This window comes from Typha angustifolia, chromosome 8, assembly GCF_048772165.1.
Source record: "Typha angustifolia cultivar Huaian chromosome 8, ASM4877216v1, whole genome shotgun sequence".
In the NCBI taxonomy this organism is placed as follows: Eukaryota; Viridiplantae; Streptophyta; class Magnoliopsida; order Poales; family Typhaceae; genus Typha; species Typha angustifolia.
Window position 1 is genome coordinate 13,475,865 of NC_133246.1, and position 26,268 is coordinate 13,502,132.

Consider the following 26,268-nt stretch of genomic DNA (forward strand, 5'->3'; position numbering starts at 1 on the left):
TAAGTTTATCCTTATTCTACAAGTGAGCTAGTAGTAAATATCATGAACTCTTCACATATATATATCTTATCCTTATTTCCCTTGCGATACAAATAAAATCATATCTTATCCTTATTTCCCTTACGATACAAATAAAATACGAAATAAATTATATATATATATATATAAAATTAGATTTTCTAGAAAAAATAAAATATTAATGAAATCTACAACGTAATCAGCCTCGAGTGAATACATTTTCAACAAATAGATTAAAGATTCACATAAAATTTAAGAAATTCACTCTTTTATAAATACATTAAACTATATAGATATATGAAATTCTATTCAAACAACACTATAGATCTATAGAAACTGGTATACGAAGAACCGAATGAGTCAAATAATCCGACCCGTTTTCAACCCTCGTTTCTTTACTTCCTAAATTCACATGTCATCATGGACGAAGCATGCGTGTAGTAGTCAAAATCATCGACATTGCGTTGAATAGTAGTTGGATTATTGATAGAATTAAAAGAAATCAAAACACCACATTAATTTGACTTTCTTACGGAAGGGCACAACAATAAATATAATATACTTTAATCAAATGGTTTTGATTTTGACATTACACAACATGACATTAAAAATAAGAATATGTTTAGTATTTCATTCCAGAGTTATATTTATTAAATCTATTAATAACATTCTGAATTCATATATTTTGCTTACGACTTAATTAATAATGTCCCAATTAAAACAGTGTTCTGATTGGTTGCTGAGAGTTTAATGGACATATGATTAGTCGTCTGATTGATAATATTTTGAAGACTATTTTAGTTTTATTTTAGATAAAGGAAAGAGATAGGAGTAAGATAGTTATTTGACATTTTGTGTTAACACTATGGAAGGGGAAACATATTAAATAGTTAGAGAGAGATAAAATATTACAAAATATAAATAAATAAAAATAGGATATTCTAATATTTTCTTGTAATATGGAATAGTGATGCACTAATTATCTTTAATATCGCATAAGGTTGAGATAAAATAAAATAAGAAGTGAAAATAAACTCAAATACCTTTGATTTAATATATAAATTTAAATTAAAGAATTTTTATTTTTTATAGGTATATACTGTATATTTATAAGTATGTAATGAAATAAGTGAGAGGTACGCCACGGGAGTTAAGGTAATAAATTTGATTCGAAACTTTAAGTGAGTGACAATAGAGAGAAGAATTAAAAAAAAATAACTTTATTCAATGAAGGGTAAATCTATAATTAGACTTATGTGTAAAAAAATTAAATAATATTTCTAATTTATGTCTAGAATAGGAAAAATATTCTAAGCAAATTGGTAAATGGAGAGAGATTAAAATTTCAGTAAACAAACATCCCTTAAAAAAATTAATATAGCAAGTTATTTTCTAACTCAACTTTATTATGATAAATATTATTTGATTTGATATAAGTTAGATTGATTGTATAGATAGTAATGATAAATTGATATATAATTTTGATGAATTATATTTATATTTTTAAATAAAACTAATATGATATTTAACTACTATTTTAGAATAAGTATATCCTAGATTAAACAAACAAGTTATTTATGAAATAAAAAGAAGTTAATGGGTTGAAAGAAAATACATATAAATATCGTAGGATTAAATCTAATCACAAACAATTATTGTGGTTGGGCAGCACGGTATTAAGTTTGGAGTAATAGTTCGGTGGTTTAGTATATTGATTAAAATTTGGTAGCGTCTTGGTGCTTCTATATTTAGCGTACGTGTTTTTAAATAATAATTAAAAAAATAGATGAGGCGTAACAAAGAAATATAGTGGTTTTATTTAAAAGGAAAAAATAATAATAGAACGGTGGAGCCCGGTCGCATCTGTGATCGCGACAGTCTCTATTCCTCTTCCGCACGTCCCCTCTTTTGACTTTTAACCATTCCCCTCCGGGCCCCACTCCACCGCCATTAATGCTTTCAAACGAAAAACAGCGCTCCCCTGCACCGTTGGTTGCAGGAATTTTATCCATCTCTCAATCTTCCAGCCATCCGATGTCTGCCTGGGATTACGACATGCAGGCGATCCGGTCGTTCTTGGTAGAAGAATAATTCTTGGGTACCTTAGGATGTACCCCAGTGGTGTGGCGATGAGGTATCGAGGTTGGACCATTCTCCCGCTTTTAGTTGATCCTATGAATAAATAGATAAAACCGTATCTTCCGTTGGATATTCTCACAATATAAGAATATTATTATCATCATATTGTAACGATTAAGTATAAAATTGTTAAGCTTGAGTGCGAATCCGGAAAAGGCTTTAATATAATAAGCTAAAACTAATCTGAAAAAAATCACCTTTCGTTAGGATTTCGTGTACGTCTAAGGGCAAAATTGGAAACATGATCTGACTGAGATTTCCTGCACTAGTTGTCAACCTACAGCGGCGAAAGTGCCAGTAATTTTGGGGACATTTTGGGCTGCAGCTTGCATTACTCGGAAGGAGGAAACTCTCAGAAAACGTATTAGATACGGATTCGGATACGCGGGGGGAGAGAGAGAGAGGAGTACGGAAGAGAACGGAAAGTGAGAGAGAGAGAGGGGAAATAGTCATCGATCGTCTCCTTCGTGGTTATTGGAACGAGGAGGAGGAGTTCCTTTTGCTCACCCGAAGGTGATATTATCTCGTTCCCTATACGCGTATTTCACCGAGAAGGGCCTCCTTTGTTCTCTTTCTTTAACCCTCGCCTCAAAGGAAAATTCTTCCTTTCCGTCGTTTTCACCGGATTGTAAGATGTGGGTGCTCTTCAATGAACTGGATTTCGTACTCGGGTAGATGGAAGGTGCTCCTTTTACGCCGGCTTGCATTGAGCTTTGATGATTCTACGGGGGAAAAGGAGCGATTTTTGGTGTGATTTCTACGTCGATAAGGTGGTAATAATGATGGGTTCTGAGCCGTGCACCGGATGGGACCTCAAGTATTTATTTTCCTAAAAGAATTTGGTTGTTGGATGATTGGTTGCCTTTTTAATTATAGGATCTTTGAAAGCCCTATCTGAGGTGGGGAACTCTTCTTCGTCTTCCTCTATTTGGTTTCATATGTATTCCACTGGTGGACGCCATTAGAGTTGTTTGATGTATATGGAACACGGAATCGCATCAAGGCGTTGCTTAAGCTGCTGCTTCCTTCGCGGATTTGAAGGGGTTCTGGGATCTGGGTTCTGGTTCGATTGTCACTTCTAGCATGGAACTTTATGTTGCAAAATTTTGATATTCTTGGTATCAAATTTTGCAGTCATGGAGGAGAACAACAGCTCTTGGTTGAGAAGGGCAAAGTTCTCGCAGACAGTTTACCACCGGTTAGATTCGTCTCGGTTGCAGGCAATCTCAGTCCCTCTCCAATCTGACCGTGTTGCAGAATTGAAGCCAAAGAAGAGTGCAGAGGCCCCTAAATTGTCATCAATCTCAATGCCCGTTGATCGATATAGAGATACAACATCGAAGCTGAAGGGTTCGGTTAAGCATTCTAATAGTCTGCCGTCAATTCCCTCCTTACTCGAACATGATAGCAATCATGCTGCAAACCAGAAGAAGTCGAGTTTAGAATGTCCTAGCTTTTCTTTCTATCCTGATCAGGGCTCAAATTTAAAACCAGCGACTTCGAATTTGGAGACTTCCAGCTCGTCGCCCCGCCCTGGCCAAGATCCTAAGTTGAAGCAAAAGAGGCCGAATGCTAGAATGGTTTCCCGGTCTTCAGTGAAGATGCAATTAAATACTGGTTCTCGTGAGGCGAATTCTAAGCCCAAGGAAAGGTCTCCCTCTCCGATTCCTACTACCGTTCTTTCAGATGTCTTTAAGGAAGCCAGGGCTAGTGGGAAAAGATTCGCAACTCCGCCTCCTCGTAGGAGAGGATCGGATAAGAGTGTTTTTGGCAAACTGTTCTCTAAAGAAGCCCACGATCATCATATTTTGAATTCCTTATCTTCTCCTAATACTAGTCCTCTACTGCACTTCTCTTTGATGAAGGATGGAGAGAAGGGATCGAAGGACAATTCATGGGCGAAATATTTCGATCATGGTGTAGGGAGGGTCACTGCAGTGGAGCCAAGTGATGATTGGACTGTTGATCTGTCAAAGTTGTATTTGGGAATTCGGTTTGCCTCGGGAGCTCATAGCCGGTTATATCATGGTATCTATAAGGAACAGCCTGTTGCAGTTAAACTAATCAGGCAACCTGATGATGACGAAAATGGAGTAATGGCTACGCGGCTGGAGAAGCAATTCAACAGAGAAGTTGCTTTTCTGTCTCATCTCTATCACCGCAATGTGATAAAGGTATGCGCCGTTTTATCTTTTGTAGGTGGCCACAAGTGCCGTCATTAATCTCATTCGTCTTGCATGAATGTTGATTGCTGTGTGCTGGTTGATCTGGTAACAGTTGATGAAAAATTGATGCTGTGATTAGTTGTTGGAGAATGGGTTGTGGCTTTATGATGATGTCCAACTATTGCTTTTTCCTCATTCTTTTGATTATAATTGGAGAATACTGGATGCTTTAATTTGCTAATCTTTTTGTATTATGCTTCTCTGAGCATCTGCATCTACTTTTGAATTTTATGTTGAGGATAAAATTGTCCAGAAAAGGTTCTGCTAGTACTTTATATCTGGGACTGGTTCCAATAAGTGCTCTTGGTTGAGGATGTTTACTAGAAATTAGACCATTAGAGGACTTACAGTTTGGAGATAAATTGTCAGGAAAATAGCGAGTTACTTCAAATATATATGGTCGAGCATTGAATAGTAATTAGTTGAGTTGGTTAATGGAATTGAAATTTGTTTTTGCTGATTGGAAGATTAGAGGATTAAATCTACAGGTTCTTTAACTCAACAATTTACTTGATTTGGGTGCTTACTCATTTGAGTGAACAGTTTTTGCAGCATATCTGGTTAATTAGATTTTTTAAGTTCTCTGTTGTTGAACATATTTGTTTCCCTCATAACTTGCACAATATATTTAGATTCTTTCTTTTTTTTCCCCTACCTACTAAGTTCAGAGCTGTTTGGTGATTATGTTCATCTCTGTATTGAAAACTTGAAGCCTCCGCAATTCTTTAAAGCAATTTGGTTGAGAAAATTTTGAGATTTCTTTAAAAACTACACTGTTGGCACTCAACGAAAGCTCTGATATAATGAAACATTGTCTTATCATGGTGCAATGTCAAATATTTTTGTTGATGAAAAACTTCGAGATCTTAAAGCTGAGGAGTGGGATTAGGGATGCTTTTTTCCTGTCATCTTTTATGGTATTATTGAATTTATTTCACAAACCAATAAGATTGGCAACCTTGACGCCACTTGGATGTGGAATGGGAAACAATCTGAACGAGAGAAAGTTGTTTTGTTTTGCATATTTATGATCATGTAAGGTTAGGGCATTAGGCTTTTACCTCTGTACATAAGCTATAGTATGTCAAGGATAATTAACCAAAGTAGTGTCTCCTAGAATAATGTGCATTCAGCCTAGATGTGTTTCTTCTTGAATGCTCATGATGGTGATGCATGCCTATGGCAATTTCTCCTCTCATGAGTGTCTATCATTGATGCAGCTAGCAGCAGCCTGCAAAAAACCGCCAGTCTTTTGCATCATAACAGAGTACCTTTCTGGTGGTTCCTTAAGGGCCTTCTTGCACAAACTAGACCATCAATCCGTCCCTTTAAAGAAACTTATTTCAATTTCTCTGGATATCGCTCGTGGAATGGAATACATTCACTCACAAGGAGTTATTCACCGTGACTTGAAACCCGAGAATATTCTCTTTGATGAAAACTTTTGTGTGAAAATTGCTGATTTTGGAATAGCCTGTGAGGAGGCCTTTTGTGATGTATTAGCAGAGGACCCAGGAACTTACCGGTGGATGGCACCTGAGATGATCAAATACAAGCCTTATGGCCACAAAGTAGATGTGTACAGTTTTGGACTGCTGTTATGGGAGATGGTAACTGGAAGAATACCTTATGAGGAAATGACTCCTGTCCAGGCTGCTTTTGCTGTGGTTGATAAGGTATGTTTAGGAGTATTTATAAGTCTTCCTTTGATTTCCATAGCATATATCTTTTTGCCTTGTATGTTTATGCATTTATGAGTATTATGAGTTTGTTTATGCATCAATTCCACTACCTTACTTTCACATGTTTAAAGCCTTTTGAGACAAGAAGTCGAAAAGCTACTCCATTTAATCATAATGTATTTTTTTAATGGTTTCTCTTGCATAAACCTCCTTGGTCCATAGAGCTTTTAGCTTCCGCAATTTATTTTTCTATGCTTGATCTGTTAATTGGCTGCTAATCAGAAAATAATCCGCAATTTTTGCTTTTACTTTAACTCAGCAGTTGGCTGTAAATTATGTTAATATATCTAATGCAAAGGTGATGGATTTTCAGAACATGAGACCAGTGGTTCCTCGTGAATGCCCAGCACCTTTAAGAGCCTTGATTGAGCAATGTTGGTCATTGCATCCTGAGAAGAGGCCTGAGTTCTGGCAGATTGTGAAGGTCTTAGAACAATTTGAGTCTGCTCTTGCTCAAGGCGGCTCTCTTGATCTGATCGAAAACTTAACCTCTCAGGATCATAAGACTCGGCTTCTTCATTGGATCCAGAAGCTCAAACCTTCGCATGCAGATGGCTCTGGACAGCCATTGCCTAAATTGTTGTAGTAAAAGTTTCCTTTCTTTTTAGTTTAGTTTTGTGTATGATTATGATGTTTATTCCATAGCCTAGCTCTCAGAAAGGTTAAATGGACACGTATTGAATTTTTTTTTTAAAAAGAAAAACTTTCGTGTCCAAGTTTGGTTGCCTCTGCATTCAGCCATGAGTAAACTCTTGTTGAATATTTAATAAAGAAAAAGATCAATAGGATTGTCACATAGTTAAGGGAAATGGAGGTAATAGCCATTCTATTACATTCTTGCTGATAAATTTCCTTTATATTCTGAATCAAAATATTTATTTCTTTACTTTTGCCTGGGTGATTGCACTGCAGGACATTCTAATCTTGTTTCATGTTTTTGTCAAACATTTATCCCAAACTCCAAACCATGTAATACCTTCATTAGTGGTATCATATATTGGATTTAGGTCCACATTTGATATATATATATATATATATATATATATATATATATATATATATGTTCTTTACTTAGATACTACTTATTGTCTAACAGCTAGTATCTATTCTCTGTTACTTATTTCATGAACAGAGTAGGGGATTTTGATACACTTTTGTGGTAAGTACAGTCCAATACTCTGATTCAAGCAATCACACTAACACTTCTCTACCTCTCCTATTTGAACTTGGAGGATTTTCCTCTGCAGAGGAATTTTTTTCTTCTCCATGGTTGCTGTAAAGGTTTTACCATATTCATCATGTAAGACAGCATAAAAAGTTATTATCTAATACTTTTTTTGATTAGCTTTCAGCTTCCTTTTTCTTTAGTGATTTTCCAGGGCAGTCGAACTCAACCTCAGAGTAAATATTTGAAGCTATTCAGAAGATGAGGTTCTAAATCATTGTAGTGAGATGAAAGGATTCCATATTGTTGTTGCATAGATGAAGCCTCTTACTTATGGAGATACGAGTACTGGCACTTTTGTAAAAAAAAAAAAATGAGCCCATGTAGTATGTCATTACAGCAACCACAAGAAAATAATCTAAGACAATGACTCCCAAACAAGAGTTAAGACACTTGCAAGTACTAACCAATTCTACCCATGTGTATAGGTATCGTTTCCTATGACCAAGGATGATTGACTCTAACTCTAAACAATTAATATAGAGAAATATTATTTGGTTGATTTGATGGCTTGATTGTTTGGCTCAACAGTTCGATTCAGTTTATAGCTCAGCGATGTGGTTAGCTTTGAGAAACAGTTCGGCAGCGTAATGACTTGGAGCATCTCTCAACGGCATTTAGTTCGGATACTTATTCAGCGACACACATTACTTGAAGCTACTAGATTGTTGGTTTGGCTTAACAGCTCGATTTAGTTAATGACTCAGCAATGCAGTTAGTTTTGAGAAACAACTCGGCAGCACAACGAACAGATTTTAGCGACGTTTAGTTCAGAGCAATTATTCGACGATGCATATTACTTGAAACTACTAGATAGTTTACTATATTAGCTAAAATTTGATAAAATCTAAGTAGCTTGATAGTTAAAAAAAGTTACACTTTGTCTGGCCTATGTATAATCTTTGGGTTCATGAATGATAAAAAAGAAAAAGACAATCAAGTACTGTACACAGAGGTGGATGTCCATTTACATTTAAACTGGTGACTTGACTGGAGACATTGAATTGAGAAATGCTGTTTACTTGGGAATCTTTCATCAGGAAGCATTAAGAAATTTCAAGTCTTTCATCAGGAAGCATTGAGAAATATTAATGAGGAAAACTAAGACAAAATTGGTGCCCAAAGTCGCACCATTGACAGGGATACATCACCAGAATATGGCAAAAGATCTACCATGACAAGCTCAAAGAGATGCCTCAATTCCTTCTAAGATATTGCAATAAATTGTAACATAAGAATTAGATCAAACCATAAAAAAAAAAGTAAAAAATTTGGATCTAAGAGTCATGAGTTAAATGCAATACATAACTGATAAGCTGCAGAAATAATAACCTAACCTTCCACATCAAGATCAAATTTTCATGTTAATCCAACTTATCCTAATTAACGATCCACAATGATGTCATAATATTTACCCTGCCTTAGTAGTCAGTGCTTGGTATAGTCATTAGATGGTATTGGATAATTAGGTTAAATGGGGAGCAACGACATGTTGGGCTTACTATGAAATTTGAAAACTTGTATCTGGCTCTGGACTATAAACAAAACGGAGCTCTTTGAATGATTGGGCTCAAATGACTACACATGCCTCTCGACCAACAAATGATTCCTTTTATAAGACCCAACAAAACATTTCATTGCCCTCAACAAGTAGTAACTGGACTGCTCCCAATTTCAAATTTGTAATCATACAAAGGGTCTAGAGTGACTATGGATTGTGTTTTGAATGCTGATAAGTGCTCTCACCCAAGATTTTATTGCACATCTCCACGACTTGCGGCGAAGAGTGGAATAGACTTCCCGCGGCTGGATGGATAGACCGGAAAAAAACCCAGATCAGCCGGCTTGACATCAAACTGGTTACCTTCCCCTTGGGTTTTCCTCGCTTTCGATTTGTCCCGCCGGGCTCGTCGGAAAACTTCTTGGATTTGGCGATCGTGATCCTTGAGCATCTGATCAACATTGTTGGCTGATGGGCGTAATAGAGGCCCAGAATAATGGATCTTGTTTCCTTTCAGTCCATATTCCTGCTGCTGTAATCATGACATTGAAACAGATTTTTCCATGAGGAGTTATGAAAGTAGACAAGGCAATAAAAATGACTGATAGTGCTCGCTGGGTGACACTGACTAGTTTGTTTTCAAAAGCTTGTGCAATTCCTAAGTGCTTAAATATAAAAACAAGAAGAGAGCAAAGTATACAAAACAGAATTGAAGCAAAATTTGAAAAACTGTTCAGCAACTAATAGAAAGTCGGATCTGAGGAAGCCTACCGTCCTATCCTATCGAAATACATGCTTAAATATCTTGGCCTCGCAATTAAGTGTATCGAAAGGAGATACCATGAAATAGCACATTCACATACTAGATACAAAGAGTATGAATTTTAAAATTAAGGTTATAGTTTAACCATGCAAAAATTATGAAAAGCTTAGTTATTGGGAAGAGGGACATATTTCAGATAAAAGGAAAGAGACAGACCATTAGAATACCATTGTCCTTGACATAGATTTTACCTTATAATTTTGATTAGCCAGATGATGATTTAATAAAATAAAGACTAGTTAGGTGGAAAAGGAAACTAACATATGCAACTAAATTAGTTATCAGGGATGCAACTGTGGAGAGCAATAATCCACATTATATGGACACAGTCCTCAAGGACTCCTCTAAACTCTTTTGTTACAATATAATATCTAGGAAGTTTTTTAAGTTATGGTTACGATTCCTTGTAATCTAAAATAAAAACAGTGTTAGGAAATAGCCAGCTTCAATTACTTACAACAGGTGGATCCATGTCGTGGCTCCTTTCATCTTCTCTCTGATGTAGCATCTGATCACACTTTCTAGTTGCAGCCAAGTTCTCATTAGAAGATTCAGTCAACCTTCCCATGGGTGCAACTGGTTCTGCTTGAGCACCAATTCTTTTTCTATCATCTGATGAACTATTTCTCCTCGCTACCATTGATCTAGGCAAGCCTGACAGATCGGCAAACTCAGAACCTTTAGGTATATTATCCTCATTTTTCCACATCTTTGACAATTGAGTCCGATGGGCCAAAGGTCCAGACTGGGATGATCTACCAGAGCACTGATCCTGGGAATCTTCACTTGCTTCAAGGACAGGAGTTGCTCGGGGCGGTTCAATAGGAAATCCAGAAGCAACTTCCTCCTGACGCAGATTGAACTTCTCACTCCTAGAATTATACAGGCTAATTCTTTTCTGGAATCAAAAGAGGGATTAGTGTAAAGTCGTATACCAAGTAAAATAAGAAACTCTCCTGGATGTCTGTCATAAATGAAAGATATCCTTCTGGGAGAATATAAAAGTGTGTTAGAATTATACAATAACATCAACAACCACCAACAAGCATTATATTTTGGGTCAGCTATATGGATTCTTTTTCTCCACTCAATGTATGGTAGCACTATTACTGATAGTAAATTACTACATTGTGAGGCTGTGAGCAAAAACCATACAATTGCTTACAAGAAGAATTACCATAAACATGAAACCTGCTGTGTATTTCTCTTTTCCCAAAAGAAGTTTATATTCCTGAATATAACTAACCAAGTAATACAGGCCGGCCAATGCCGAACCATGTAAGACTTATATAATTGAGATGAGAAATAATGAAAAACTGCAGTAAAGCAGATCACAAAATTGGACACGTTAACGAACTTTTGTCCATTTCCTCTTCCTTGCTAAAGTTTCAAGCATGATGTCTTATGGAAGGAAAGACCTGACTCCAATCTAACAAAGAAGGCACTTCAAGTTGGTGTGATCTTTAAATTCCTAATTCTGAAATGATCTTATCTTTTGCAACCTCCAGGGTGAATAATTTGGTAATAAGATCTGAACCATGCTATTCACTTGACCTATAACTTAATCATTATTAGTTACTCTACGAAAGCATCAAAGACTTTGTATGCAGGCAGAAGATTGTGATTCAAATGTTCAAAAGTATTAGCAATCTGATAAAATATTCAAGGTCATCAGACAATTAATTGTCATTTATTTATGGTTAGTACCTTGACGTGACATGAGTGTGAAAGAGGTTCAAGAATCAGTTTTCTTTTTATAAGGGCTTAAAAAAAACAAGTGCTAAGTTTCATTTCGTTTCTCCAAAGATGATTGTAGAGAGTCAAGCTTAGGGCCTCTTGTTTTGATACCATAATAATTTACTAGCTTTTCTAAGCTTAAGCTCTTAAAGAATGGTATTTTTAAAATTTTAATCTTTTATATATAAACATACCATCGAGTGTCCATCAATTCTAAGCCTGTGCCAAACAAGGCTGATTGGACATGCACATTTAGTGCTGCCACTGGTGTGCCAGCACTGCTGGTTGATATGCATAAGCATAGAACTTATTGGCATAAGGCAGTTCTTGGTTAGGACACTCTTAAATTATTAGATTAACCTATTTCCACTGCTTATATAACTGGTCTGAGGAAATTTGAACATCATAATATCCATAAAATATTTTTATTTCAGTAAACTACAAGAAAATGAAAAGAGGTTAGAAGGTTAAAAATGATTTTGCCTGGTAAAGGACTTCTGAAAGAAATTGAAGGTAGAAAGTAAAGAATAAAATAATATGTAACTAAATACATGCAAAAAGAAAGTATTACCTGCAGTGATGAGGACAGCTCAGCATTTGCATCAGGTGCTGGAATGGCTTTTGACTCTCTCAGTCTTTTATCTGGATCGAGCCTTTGTGCTTTGCTTCCTACAGCACCATGCCTATAAAATGTCACAGTGGACAGTCAGTGCTATTACTCAAGTAAAACAAGGTTATAAATTGATGCATTGGGAGAAATAATCTAACTGTCTAGCATATGGATTTTCATAAATAACGCAGTCGCATGATGAAATTACTGACATGTGTATAGCCTTTTCAACAAAATCAAACTAGATATAGCTTCTACGAAATCAAGTGCAAATAATGTGGGTCATGAGATGCATCTTTCTGAAATACCGAGTCCTAATGAAATCAAGCAGAATGGCAGATATGAGACGAAAATTAATTCTGTAAAAGCAAGTAATATGCACATTAAGGTAGCATAGTTTAGGCACCAATTTTGAAAAGAGAACTTCAGTAACAAGAGTAAAATGATTCAAACAATCTGCATACAAATAGGTAGCACAGACCTTCGGGCTTCCTCATCTCGTCGTTTTGCGTCAAACTCTTTGCTTGGGGGATACTTGGGCAAACTCAAAGGGTCACATGCAAGTGGCTCCATCGTAAAGAACTAGAGAAAAACAAACATAATTAGACAAATTTCTTCTGCTTCAAGAACAGTAATGGATGGAGAAAAAATTTGATGGCTCAAAAGTTGTCGGTTTGCCATCATGCGAAACCTAGTAAAAGATAGCAGTAGAATAGGACAGGAAAAAGAAGCATGAAGCAATTCGTTGGTATCTATCAGTGTTGAGAAGAAGTGGGCGGAAGAGAATTCGAGATTTCAGTGCAGCTCCTTCATTCACTTGACGTTCATGGTAATTTGGTTTTCCACCCTCTTAATGGCATCTAGCCAAGTACAGCATTATAACTCTACATGGCAGAGACAGTTTCTGTTTCCCACTAATAAATCCTTCTCAAAACAATCCTCCGCAATCACCTTATTAGAAGTGCATGTTTATTTGAGTCCTCCAAAAGGAGAGATGGCAAAAGAAATAACAAGGAGAATATATGCAGCTTCTACAGATAGTCCTCCTGGAGACATAATTCACATACAATATGTCCCACAAGTGAATTACAATATTACATTGTTGCCACCATTTTCATATTACTTTATTAATATCTCCTTTGAGGCAAGAGATGACTGCTGAACCTTCCTGAATGTACACATCTTTGAACGAATAATGTTTACCTCAATAAAAATTCCATCTCAAAAAAATAAATCTCTGGCTGGTTAGATCTAAACCTTCAGAGTGAACCCTAGTTTACAAAAGAAAGTACAACAAAGCGATAAGACAATTACCGAACAAAGGGAAAATAGCATCAACTGGTTATAATAGATAGTAGAGCATGTTCCAAATAAAGTGCTGATTGCAAGAAATTAGAGCTGATGTCTATTATGTAAGAGCAAAAGATTAAAAAAAAAGAAGACGACAAAATTGCATCAGAGCAACAATCATGATCCTACTATTAGGTAGTGCTCAAGTTGAGGGAACTATAACTAAACTACAACTAAAATGTCACAAATAGTATAGAGAATACAAAATTGATAGAGCTGCAATGAAGTAATTATGTGCTATAATAGCAACCATTGATTAAGAAGAATACTGAAACAAAAAAGAGAACTCACCACCAAAAACAATTTTCTAATAGATATAGTTACACAATCTTAATTTCACAGTATCAGGCAGAAGATTCTGTGGAGCTTGCATACCTCACTCTTGAGGGCAGAAGCAGCAGTTCCACGATTGGCTGGATCTATTGATAGAAGGACATCTATTAATTCTAGAGCTGGAGAAGGGAAGTCCTTAAATGTTTCTTCGACACATCTTCTATATGGTTGTTGCGGTTTGAATATTGTGGCATGAGGTAGTTTAGATTTTCTCCAATAGTCTTCAGATGGCGAACCGCAAAGCTTGAATATTTTGTGCAACTGCTCAACCTATGAAAGCATTGACATGCAAATATTACGACAAAAGGAGAAAATCATAGCCTTGCTGTGCAGGTTAGTTAATGATCCTTTCCTACCATTCAACTTTACTTAGGACCATATAAATTTGAAGTAGAAGAAGAAAAGAACTCTATCAATATGAACTGCAGGCTATCATAGGGATAATGATGAAAAAACATACTGAAATTATGTAAGTGATTGGTATACACACTTCTGGGTATCAAATTTAGCTAAAAATGACGAGATGAGTTGGAACTTCCCAGTTTATACTTCAATTTAGGTCAGTCATGGCTATGGCTGTGGAGCGGCCACATTTATGGTTGCCGCCACAGTAGCCTAGCAGGGAGGAGGCAGCTGCCTGAGGTATTTGTCTCAAAAGAAAGATAATGGACTTCTTTTACAAACAAAGAAAATATGGATTGCTTGTACGAAAGTAGGGAAAAAAAGGGATGCAGTTTTTTTTCCAAAACACAAATGATTTTATGGGAAAAAAGCACTAAAACAATAAAAATAAAGTTGTTCCTAGTGAAGTCAACTACCTAGGGCACTTTGAATAAATAAATACTTATTGTTCCCCTAATAAACATTCCTCAAATGATAAATTTGATTTATATCCTTAAGCAAAAGCAAGAAAGAGTTTCAAGGAAAGCAATATACCTCTGTTCGTCCGGGCATTATGGGTTTACCCGCATAAAGTTCAGCAAGAATGCAACCAGTGCTCCATAAATCCACAGCGACTCCATAATTTGTGGCTCCGAGTAAAAGTTCTGGGGGTCTATACCAAAGAGTGACCACTCGACTGGTTAATGGGTGTCGTTGGTCAGGATCAAAGAAACTTGCCAGACCAAAATCCGCAATTTTTAAGATGCCATGGTTGTCAAGTAAGAGATTAGAACCCTTGATATCCCTATGCAGAATTCCATGACTATGACAATGGTCAAGACCACATAGTAGTTGTCGCATGTAACATTTTACCTACAAAATAGCACATACATGTTAACTTAAATGGTATCTGCAAAACTGCCCTAAATTTCTTCATGACAAGCATTGTCCTAGCCGCTTATAAATCATGTTTTATTTGCAGATTGAATATCTTGAATCCAATGAAAATTTAAATGACGCACTGATGCAGTAAGAAAGTAAGACTGGTCAAAAGTGATGCATCTAAATAGATACCCCAACCATTTCACAAACCTGGGGTTCAGTGAACTTGAGCCCAGGAAAAGAAGCAAGCCCAGCAAGATCATGTTCCATGTACTCAAACACAAGGTACAAACTGCAAGACATTCGTGATGTGACTAAGCCTTCCAGCTTGATTATATTTGGATGATCCAGTCTCCGCAAAATGAGAATTTCCCTAGCCATAAACTTTACACTTTCAGGTTCCAGATTGTCAAACCTCACTTTCTTCAAAGCAACAATTTTGCTTTTATCAAGATCACGAGCTCTATATACATTACTGTACGTTCCTTGGCCAATCTGCATAACCAAAAAGAAAGAACATAATAAAATACAAAGATTGAATTAATATACTTTAACAAGTATTATTAGCAACAAATTCATCAAGAGGTAACTAAAACGAATAGGTAAAAAGGTTGTTCTATAAAGCAAGTGACAATGCACCGGAAGTAAATCCAAAACATTAGTATCATGGACTCAGCGCACCAATGTTTTGATGCAAGTGAAAACAATGAACTGCAATATGCCTGAGAGAGACGATTTGTCATTTCGTGTAGGGGACAACCACAAAATAGACACTAGGCCAGCAGTACAATACTTATTTCACTTAAAGAAGAAAGAAATACTCTAAAAAAATTAAAACTAAGAAATGAAACCAACTAATCAAGTTCGGAGCTTCAAACCAAACAAACCCTAATGTATCAATCTTGTTCTCCGTGCTAAAGTACAGTTGACATACGCCTACCCATCTCCAGCTTTAGCCACTCTCTAACAATCGATCAGTGATGATATGAGATGAATAGGGCAGTTAAAGATTTAATTATTCAAAGCATGCTTTATGCCGATAATATGTCTACAACTTCTAATTCTGTGAGTAAACATGAGATTGTATTCCCTTCAGCATCATCAGGTCTTCAGTTATCCTATCTCTTCCTCCCAGTGCAAAGATCATGTCCTACTGCTCCTTTCAACACCAGTGCTATTAATTCATAATTCGACATAATTCCCTTACACCGATTTACTAAATTCAGGACTGCTCAAGATAAAAAATATCTCAAAATCTCAAATCAATCATTAGCTATAGTATTCTTCCAAGCCAAAGACATACTGACTTAATTATTCAAAACATATCTAGAATAACAAGTAAACAGTTTTCTTTTAATATAATTTGACAAAAAAGCCCCCAAAAAGATTCTTTCTACCAAAAGGTAAAACAACATTCTTCCAAGTTTACTTTTTCACTTACAATTGAACGCAAAAAGAATTCGTTAATAACCAAAAGAAAAGAAAAAGGAAATCTTACTTTGTCAAGCTTCTCAAAGGAATCAGCGCGACGAGGCACCCAACCCCGAATCGCCTCTCCGGCCACCGTCGCCAGCCACGGCGGCCAACCCGCCGCCACCTGCTCCCCTTCGATAGCCTTCGGAACGTTCCTCAAAGAATCTCTACAATGCGCCACCCTATCCTTCTCCCTCCTCCTCTCCACATCTCCGCCACCAACCCTAATCGATCCACTCCTCTGCTTCCTCTCCGCCGCCACCCCTCCCCCATCTCTCGAGGACGCGACCTTCGCCGACCTCGAGCTCGGGCTCTCATTGATATCGTCAATGGCGGACGACTTGCCACAGACGCACCCCATTCCCTCGGTAGAGGGGCCCGCCTTCGCCTATACGGCTATTTCCTCCTGCGCCGCAGCCGCCGCCGCCAACTCCTCGTCCGGGACGAACATTACAAATGGAGACAAAGAGAGAGAGGCAAGTAGACAGATTTCTAGGCTTTCCTGCTCTCCTCTCCTACTCTCAGAGCACCGGAGAAGGGGAGGCGAGTGGCTTCTTCGGGTGGGGGGTTATTTGGGAAGTTATCCATCAGCGAAGTGGTTTTCTTTCTGTGGGAAGCGAGATGCCACTCCTACAGGACTGCATGAACTTGGCTACATCCGGACTCCGAAGTCCACCGCGTATCCGGATGTGGTCAATTCCTACAATCATAGATGCAGGGAGATGTTGTACATCTGTTACACTTGTACGACGGGGGTAGTGAGATGCCTACTACTAAGCTGTCCTTAGTTGAGCTTCGCGTAAGATTATGATTGGTTTGTTGTTGTTTAAGTTACGTAATGAGAAGAATCTGGTAGTAGATTTGGAGGAGGAGGCACTCCACGTGCATGATGACTCAAATTGCAGTGGACCAACAGTGTTCAACATAATTATTACCTGATCTGCTCACTATATATATATATATTATAAAGGTATTTTTTCATAATTATCACTATAAGTTTTTAAAATATCATAATTATAAAAGAAAATGGTAGTAATAATAATATTTTAAAGAACGTAGAGGCAATTATGACACTCAACTCTTTTACTGGTAGTTATATAAACAACTATAATTATAAAATATTAAGAGCATTGCTTATCACCTGAAGCTTTTGGATCACGGTATCATTATCAATAGGATGCATGTAAAATTCTTTTACTTATATCTATTCAAATTTATCAAATGTTTGAAGAAATAAATGTATAGAACTATTGAATCATGCATGCCAAGGACCACGTTGGCAGAACTTGCTAGATTTGGTCTGAAACGAAAGCGGTTTTAGAAAGTAAAAATGAATAGAGGAATTGTTAACTTATTAGTGTTTAATAACATTAAAAGTATACAGTGAAAGTAAATAAGAATGGAATATAATATGTTACAAAAGTTACAATTCGGCATCCAATCCTTTTTAAAAAGAGTTAGCAGAATGAGTTAAATCTCAAAAAGAAAATTTGGGAAAATGGAGACATTTATTTTTTTTTACTCTATTTATTTATCTGTACATTACATAGCGATGAAATTTTATAAAGTTGTCGTTTTCCTTCTCTGCTTTTCGGGGTCTCCTTGTATCTTGGCTGTAGTAAATTTCTACATATGGGGCTCCATAGGATCAGTTCCCAATTAGAGGGAATCATAATATCATATAGCAACAAAAAAAGCCCATAATTGCTAACCAACTATAATAGAGTTGGTAGGTATCATTTTCCTGTGACTAAGGAGGTTATGTGATCAGCTCCAACTTCAAACAATTATTATGGAGAAAATTGTTTGATGGTTTAGTGGCTTGATAGCTTAGTTTAATAGCTCAATTTAGTTAATAGCTCGACATTATAACAACTTGGAGCATGTCTCACTGGCATTTAGTTCGGAGCAATTATTCGATGGTGCGGCACGTATGGCTTGAAGTCTAAACTATACAGCTTACTGTATTGGCTAAAAGTTTAGGTGCTTCTATATTTAGAGAGGATTGACCCTTTATATAATTCATATCTAATCTTCAGACTCATGGATAATAAAAAAACCCATAATCGGTTAATCCTCAAGGTCTCCTGAGCAAAGAATACAAAGTACATGAGCACAACTCTTTTGTTTTAAAAAAAAAGCCCTTAAATAAAATTATTTAAAAAAAAGAGCCCACTGAATAGGAAAGTTGGCCTGCAGTTGTTATTTGTCTTTACTCCCAAGCAAACCATGTGTAGGAAATTAAAGCATGAGTTGTCATGAGGTCGAGGAGTTTGGGAACACATTAGTGACAAGTGGACTCTGTCTCTACTTGGACAGACACAAACATCCAACTAAGCTTCTCCTCTCCACAACCAATTTCATCTGAATCCTATCCTATCCTAACCCCCAATTCAAATTAGAATAAGAAAAAAAATATATTATTCCATATAAATCTTCCTATACTAGTATAGAAAATAAACAACTACTAATCTTAATATCTCAACAGTAGTTCCCTAATACCTATTTCTTTCTCCTCTTTCTTTATTATTTTATTCTCAAAGAGTATTCATAATAATTTTATAAAAAATAAAAAATATATTATTTTTTTTATTTTATAACAGAATTAATTCATAATAAAAAAATATCATTTTGAAAATAATAAAACAAATAATTATTCTAGAATTAATCCTAAAGTAAAGGAGGCCCTTAGTGTCAGGACTTGCAAAGGGTAGGTATAAAACTTCATTTGGTTTTGCTTCTCTATTATCATTTTGTTTGTAATTTGTTTATTGTCTACTTTCCTCTCTTCCAGAAGCTCCACCCAGTCTTTGCCTTTCATAAGAATGGGGATTTGTTGAAGTATCCAAAGCCTGGCCCAAGCCTCTAATCCACTCCTATTTTGTTTATAAACAATTTTATTAAGTATGTCTTAGTTAAGTAACATATTTAATTTGTGTAATTAAACCTATATTTATGGGAAGAGAATTGAAAAACGAAATCAATTCAAGATTTCTTTTAAGAAAAGAATCAACACAATTTAGCTCACATCGATCAGACAAATCTGAACTAAGAAATTTCAGAATCAATTTTAGGTAGGAAATTTCTTCTGGGATTCAACCTTGTAGAAACTGCAGACATTCTTTAACCTCTCTATAGGAGGAGTTTGGGAGTTATTTGTCCGCCTATGCCTTGAAACATTTAGAAGAATTAAAATAGGGTCATCATTAATCGAGACAAACTTCGAGTAAAAGAAGCCAACTTCAACGGCTAGATGACAGACGACCTAAGATATTGTAAATAATTCTCGTAGTTCTGTGCTTGTCCTTAGTTATCAGTTCTATTTTCATGGTTTGAATAGTAGTCTGTTTTTTCCAATTCTAGTGGGGTTCAGGATTTGACTGTTTAACATTGACATTGATTTGAATTTTGACTTTTACTTTTTATATTATATTCGGTCAAACTAGTTATCATTGGTGAGTCCGAAATATTACATATGAGCCGGATAAATAATCAATTGTCTCTAGATATAAAGACACTTAGTCGAATAATTGCTCTTCACCAAACACTGTCGAGACATATTTCAAGCCGTTGGACTGTCGAACTGTTCCTCCAAGTTAACCGCACTGTTGAGCAATCAACCGAATTGAGTCAAGCCACTAAACCATCAAACAATTCTTCCACAATATTATTTGGGGTTAGAGTTGAACCTATGACCTTTTTGATTATCTGCCAACTCTACTAGAGTTAGTTGGTTAGTTTCCGACTAAAATTTCTATCTCTCACCCAATAGTGAGATCTTATTTCACATATGAACCTATTTAATAAAATTTGACTAGAATTAACCAACATAGATAGAATTCCATTAATTAGGCCATATTTATTAGTGTGTTAAAACCGTTGCCACGTGGATCGACCACGTCATCGGATACCTAACAATTATTCTTCCGGTAGTGTCTCTTATCTCTATTTTTGTTTATTAAAATTAAGTACGATCTCCTACAATGGGCCTCGGATGTACAGTGTACTAACCACCAAAGAGACGAGACGGGCTGAGCTGCGATGACTCGTCGAGGCGGTGATACGTTTGTCGGTGCTTATAAAAAGATTACTCCTTTGGTAGGATGTCATATTCGTGCAAGCTATGTATCAGACCAACCTTCCTTGACATTTGATCTACTCTTTACCAACCAATAGATACACCGATTAGGATCATAATTATTGTCGAGCTACTATATGTTTTATGAATAATTACGCCTGAATTTATTTTTCGTGACATATCTCTTAACTATGAGAAACTTCCAAGATGACACGACCAACTTTAGATTTTATAGGGATAATATTTATCTTATTTGAAGTTCTTCTATTAATGTCGTCGATGGGTTTAATAGAGATTATCTTTTGCACACCTTGGCAGGAAGCTCCTTTTATGATGTGATGGAAAAAATATGAGTTAGATACGCAAAAACCTTGAAAATAATAATAATAATAACAAACTATGGGACATTAGCTTTTCATAGTGTCTAAACTGAAGAAATACTTCTCCCTTATGAGTTCTCTGTCTCTCTCTCTCATGAATGATTCCCTCCATTAGCTTTTGCTTGGTCAGAGATTGCAAGTCATAACAATATAGTTGGAGTTTAGTGACATATCTATTTGTAGGAGTATGTCTACATCATTTTGCACCAAGGGAAGAAGAGAAGAATGGAACACTTCATAGTGAATTTTGTCCACTCTCCTCATATGGCAATGAGATGGATATTTTAATAATTACTCTGTTTCTTGTACTCTTGTGCGAAGAACTTTTCTTGCTCTCCTAATTGATGATTAAGTTGTTCTACCTAATTAATGGGTCCATCTTATTTAAAATAGTCATTTAAATATGTGATTTTATTGAGACACATCAACCACATATGAAATACAATACGAGCTGGACACATGAAAGCATTTCTCTTCTTTGTTCTAACGCAATGAAAGCAGGAAGTAGTTTGCTCTATCCAGTTCTCGGTGTTGCTACTTTCATAGCCTTCATACACATCCATGGAGTTTTTTATTTCAATTCTGAAGAGCCCAAATTTAGCTTTGTTCAGAGAGATGGGAAACAGCTGATGTTAGATGGAAGGCCATTCTATGTCAATGGCTGGAATTCCTACTGGTTGATGGATCAAGCAGTGGAGATATCCAGCAGGCAGAGGGTCAGCAAAATGTTTCAGATTGGTGCAAAGATGGGCCTCACAGTTTGCAGGACTTGGGCTTTCAATGATGGTGCTCACAATGCTTTGCAAGTTTCACTTGGCCGTTTTGATGAGAGGGTCTTCAAGGTTGAATACTAGTTAGACATTAGCTTTTAGCCTTTTGTTATATTTGATCCACCAAATGAGTAGTTTGAGTTATCGCAGGCGCTCGATCGAGTAATTGTCGAAGCGCGAAAAAATGGAATCAGGCTGCTTCTTAGTCTGGTCAACAATCTGCAACACTACGGCGGTAAGACGCAGTATGTTAAATGGGCATGGGATGAAGGCATTGCATTGACCTCCTCAAATGATTCCTTCTTCTTTGATCCTTCCATTCGAATTTATTTCAAGATTTATTTGAAGGTATGAGTATGCTTGGCTATTTTGATTCCCTTTGCATAATTCGCAGTTGGATGATATAAATTTCTTTTGCAGACTATACTAACAAGGAAGAACCACTTGACTGGAATTGAGTACAGAGATGATCCAACTATATTTGCATGGGAATTGATGAATGAGCCACAATGCATTTCTGATTCATCTGGTGACACTCTGCAAGTAAATATTCACCATTTTCCGAAGATAATGCTGCATATTAACTTAAATAAACCATAGTGACAAACAAAATGGGGCTATTATGCATTTATTTCTAGTATGGTTGTCAAGTCTAATAGGCCTTCTCAAGAATTTTAGGAAGTTCTTGTCCTTATCTTTCTGAATTGATTAGAATTCATACAGCATAGAAAGGATTCAATTGATCTTTGCTCTTCAAAGAATTGCAGGAGTGGATTGAAGAGATGGCACAGTATGTGAAGTCAATTGATTCCAAGCACCTTGTGACGATAGGACTCGAAGGTTTCTATGGCTCAACTAGCTCTCCAGAGAAACTAAGTGTGAATCCAGGAGCATGGTATAACACCGTAGGATCAGACTTCATCCGCAATTCTAAGGTCTCCGCCATCGACTTCGCATCGGTGCATATTTATCCTGATCAGTGGTACCAATACACTACTATCTAGTCCTCTTCCTTTGTGTTCTACATTATCAAGCAGAAAATTTTAATAGAATGAACTTTTCAGGTTAATGGATGCTGAACTTGATAAAAAGATAGAGTACATCTCCAAATGGATGGCCTCACATATTGAAGACGGCGAAGAAGAACTAAAGAAGCCAATCTTATTCACCGAATTCGGTCTCTCGAACAAGAACAAGAATTTTGATCATTCTGATAGGGAGGCATTCTACAAGACTGTCTTTGATTCTGTGTATGAATCAGCAAAGAAGAATGGAGCTGGAGCAGGTGCATTGATCTGGCAACTCCTGGTTAAAGGGATGGAAAATTACAATGATGATTTCGGAATTTTCCCCGGAGACAGACCTCCTCTTGACAATCTAGTAAAGGAGCAGTCGTGCCGCCTGGCGGCTTTGCGGCATGGCGAGAATTTAGCAGGAAGGAAAGCCAGAGAGATTTGCTGAAACAGACCAGTTGACATTTCTTCAATGCAGTGGCATTTTGCTGCACCAGATGATACTTCATTCATCTGGAATCTGTTGCATGGATTTCAATGTAGATCACACACACAGACTATTGATTTTGGTACAGTTATGGACTCAGAAAAGGAGAAAGAAAGATGTTCTGATTCTTTTTTTTTTTTTCTTGTGAATCAAAATGGTGGCTGGATTGATATCTTTTGCATTACATTGTCTCATAATGTACTAGTTGTTTCAATTGCTTCACAATTTAGCTCCAATTACTTACATATATTAATCAATAACCAAAGCCCATGGGCTTGGTGGTGTCATTGGGCTATTTGGAATATGAGCTTCTAGATGCTTAGTATTTGACAGAGCAAGTTTTTCCAAAATGACAAAGGCATATCCTAAACTAAAAAGGATCAATCCAAACAAGAATAAGGGTATTTTTATTTTTATTTTTTTGATAATTAAATTTGAGTACTCAATCCTAAATATCAATTAGTTATCAATGGTGCAAAAGGCCCACAATTCATAAACCTATTGGGTGGCCAGATTTTGCCCTCTAGAGTACCAACTATTTCTCATCTTTACATAGACCTTCTTATTTATTGTTTATAACATATTAACACTTTTTACTCATATTAGATATTTAAAAGACCCTTTTCATTAGTTATCTGTTATGTTTTTTTAGTACAAAAATATCATTTGAATGTCATGTAATTAATTTTAGATATTTGAGAGTAAGAATTGTCTTGTCTTTTGCATGTGTTGTACCGGCACTACTAAGAAGAAAGAGGAGAAGAAATGGAAAGGAGAGAGAAGAAAGGAAAAGAAGAGGAGATCAAAAGAGGTATCGTGTTGTTTTTGCCCCACCATTGCTCTTCCGTCGCTGTCGCTATCGCCTTGCCCTCGCCTTGGCCCATCGTCCTCTCACCCTTGCTCTAGCTATGGGAGGAAGAGGCTGAAGGTAGCGACGATGAGGCTTCGCAGCAATCCATAGGAAGAGAGGAGTGTTGTTGTCATCCCTCGTGCCATACGTAGGTCGTGTGCGTCATGTTAATTTTTGCTTTAGAAACTATTTTATGTTTCGGTTAAAAAATAAATAAAATAGCAAAATAGTTATTTAATCTTTTTCATTAGTATTACTGGATAGTTTCCATCGACCCTAATAGAGTGCTATGTAGGGTTCAAATTTCTCTATGCTGAGTGCCGTAAAACTCACATCAACTCCCTCCTTAGTCTTTCATGTCACTATCGTTTGAGCCGTGTGTCGTGCATCTCGTCGACCCTAGTCTCTGCTGTCCGGCCCAGCTGTCGACGTCCTAGTCTGACCGGTTTTCGCCTTGCCTTGCTTCTAGCTTCGCCTAGGTTGCAATGATCTACCATGGCCTAGACATTTTTGGGTTTTAATCTATGTTTTAATACTGGAATTTCTCTGTTCGTGGATGTAATTGGCAGACCTATTCTTGAATTCAAAGGTTTGCTTAAATGGGGTCTTCACGTGGTTTTATTATATTCACCGGATTTCGTTACTTGCGAGTTATTTTTCCATCTGCGCTTGCTCCTTTGTTGGGTGAAGCTCATGCTATTATACTTATAGTGCTGTCATGATTGGCAAAATAAAAGGCTTACGTCTAGAGCGTTCGTTATATCTCCTCTATTTTTATTATACTTGTTTAATCTGTAATATAGCCAAGTGTAAGACTTGTTTTTTAAGATTCTTACCCTATACCCACTTCCGTTTCATATATCAACTTGTAATCAGTTGATACAAATTAATGATATAAGAACTTTCTCTTTAAAAAGAAAATTCAATAAGGTTCGAAGAGATATATTACTTAATCAAAAAGGAATAAAAGAACACTTATCAAAATGGGTCATAGTGATGAGATCTAAATAAAATTATTCTTAAAGCTGCTGGATGCAGACAGTGGTAGTAGAAAATTGAGAATATCCAAACCCATTGGGAAACCTTAATTTTATTTTATTTAATTAACAAGAGTAACAAGACCTTTACCCGTCCCACAAAACACAATAATAAATGCGACATGAAATCCTAAGACTATAAAGCGGCCTCATCAAAGTGTAGGTCAAATCGACAATGAGCCCTAATTTTTTCCCCACCACAGCATTCTTGTGAAAGATGGATGGATGGATAGAGATTTGGCCTTCTCATCACCTACTCGTCTATTCAATATGAATGAATAGGAAGGCAGCAACAGCCTTCAAGCTCCTGTCCTTTCTCAATGACCATGACAATAAAGTCAATTATGGCTACTCTTTTCCTTTCACAGTTTTATTATATAACTACTTATTTTTTAATCTTATTATCATCCTCACCTAATTACCATTAGGATATTTTGCTTTTCATGTCTCAATTTTTTTTTTCTGAGTTAACTTTAATAAATAAAAAATATCTCTCGTTTTGAATTTAACGACCGATTAAGAAATTATAATTTACCTTCTTGTATTTTAATTTTACTGAATTTTAATTTATGCTTATGTGCCAGTAAAATATTGGATAAAAAATCTAACCGTTACAATTTAATGTGAAATTGGATAAACTATAATTTTCTCATTAATTTATAATCTGAAAACTTTAAGTGCTAAAATTGACTGAGAAATGCTAAGATTGTCAAACTTCTTTCTATTTGTTAGAGCAACAGAGCCTTACCATCAAATTAAAAAGATGTATATCTTTTGTTCCATCTCTTATTAATGTTAGCGATATGTACATAGTCAAATCACGTAGTTAACTGTCTATCCATGTAGAAACACGAATGATTAGGAATGACAGCCATGAATTCTATTAAAATGGTTGGTTAGAAAATTAATAAATAAGACTATTTCTCTTCTTTTATCATTCAAGAGCCCGAGATATAAAGTCATTTAGACATCACTAAACTTTAATTAATATACTAAATTGTTTGTCTATATTTGAAGCTGTATATGTTACTCTGAACAAAACGCTCCAGAGACGATGCTCTGAATTATCAGTAGCTTCTTCAAGTCAACCACATCATGAATTAACTAATTTTTTTCACAATAATTATTGAGGTATCAATAGTACAAGACCTTAGGGAAGGTCCACACTATTACTTCATCTCATATTTAGGAAAATTACTGCAAGATGATCGTCT

The 26,268-nt window shown here is 36.2% G+C and overlaps 3 protein-coding genes across 3 annotated transcripts; 2 read left to right on the plus strand and 1 right to left on the minus strand.

Annotated features, from left to right (window-relative positions):
* The first annotated feature begins 2,666 nt into the window (after positions 1 to 2,666).
* LOC140764608 (uncharacterized) lies at positions 2,667 to 6,920 on the plus strand. Its single transcript, XM_073103257.1, has 3 exons — positions 2,667 to 4,331; positions 5,603 to 6,058; positions 6,438 to 6,920. Exons 1-3 carry the CDS (start codon positions 3,294 to 3,296, stop codon positions 6,708 to 6,710), a joined length of 1,767 nt encoding a protein of 588 aa, XP_072959358.1. The 5' UTR covers positions 2,667 to 3,293; the 3' UTR covers positions 6,711 to 6,920.
* Positions 6,921 to 8,636: 1,716 nt separating this feature from the next.
* On the minus strand, positions 8,637 to 17,052 carry LOC140764607 (probable serine/threonine-protein kinase At1g54610). The gene is made up of 8 exons (XM_073103256.1): positions 16,465 to 17,052; positions 15,177 to 15,461; positions 14,640 to 14,957; positions 13,746 to 13,973; positions 12,502 to 12,602; positions 11,982 to 12,093; positions 10,131 to 10,571; positions 8,637 to 9,382 (listed from the first exon to the last, which is right to left on the minus strand). The coding sequence occupies exons 1-8, from the start codon at positions 16,798 to 16,800 to the stop codon at positions 9,104 to 9,106; spliced, it is 2,100 nt and encodes a 699-aa protein (XP_072959357.1). The 5' UTR covers positions 16,801 to 17,052; the 3' UTR covers positions 8,637 to 9,103.
* A 4,281-nt stretch (positions 17,053 to 21,333) lies between these two features.
* On the plus strand, positions 21,334 to 23,351 carry LOC140765206 (mannan endo-1,4-beta-mannosidase 2-like). The gene is made up of 5 exons (XM_073104165.1): positions 21,334 to 21,739; positions 21,818 to 22,015; positions 22,088 to 22,210; positions 22,435 to 22,649; positions 22,732 to 23,351. Exons 1-5 carry the CDS (start codon positions 21,389 to 21,391, stop codon positions 23,126 to 23,128), a joined length of 1,284 nt encoding a protein of 427 aa, XP_072960266.1. The 5' UTR covers positions 21,334 to 21,388; the 3' UTR covers positions 23,129 to 23,351.
* The last annotated feature ends 2,917 nt before the right edge of the window (positions 23,352 to 26,268 follow it).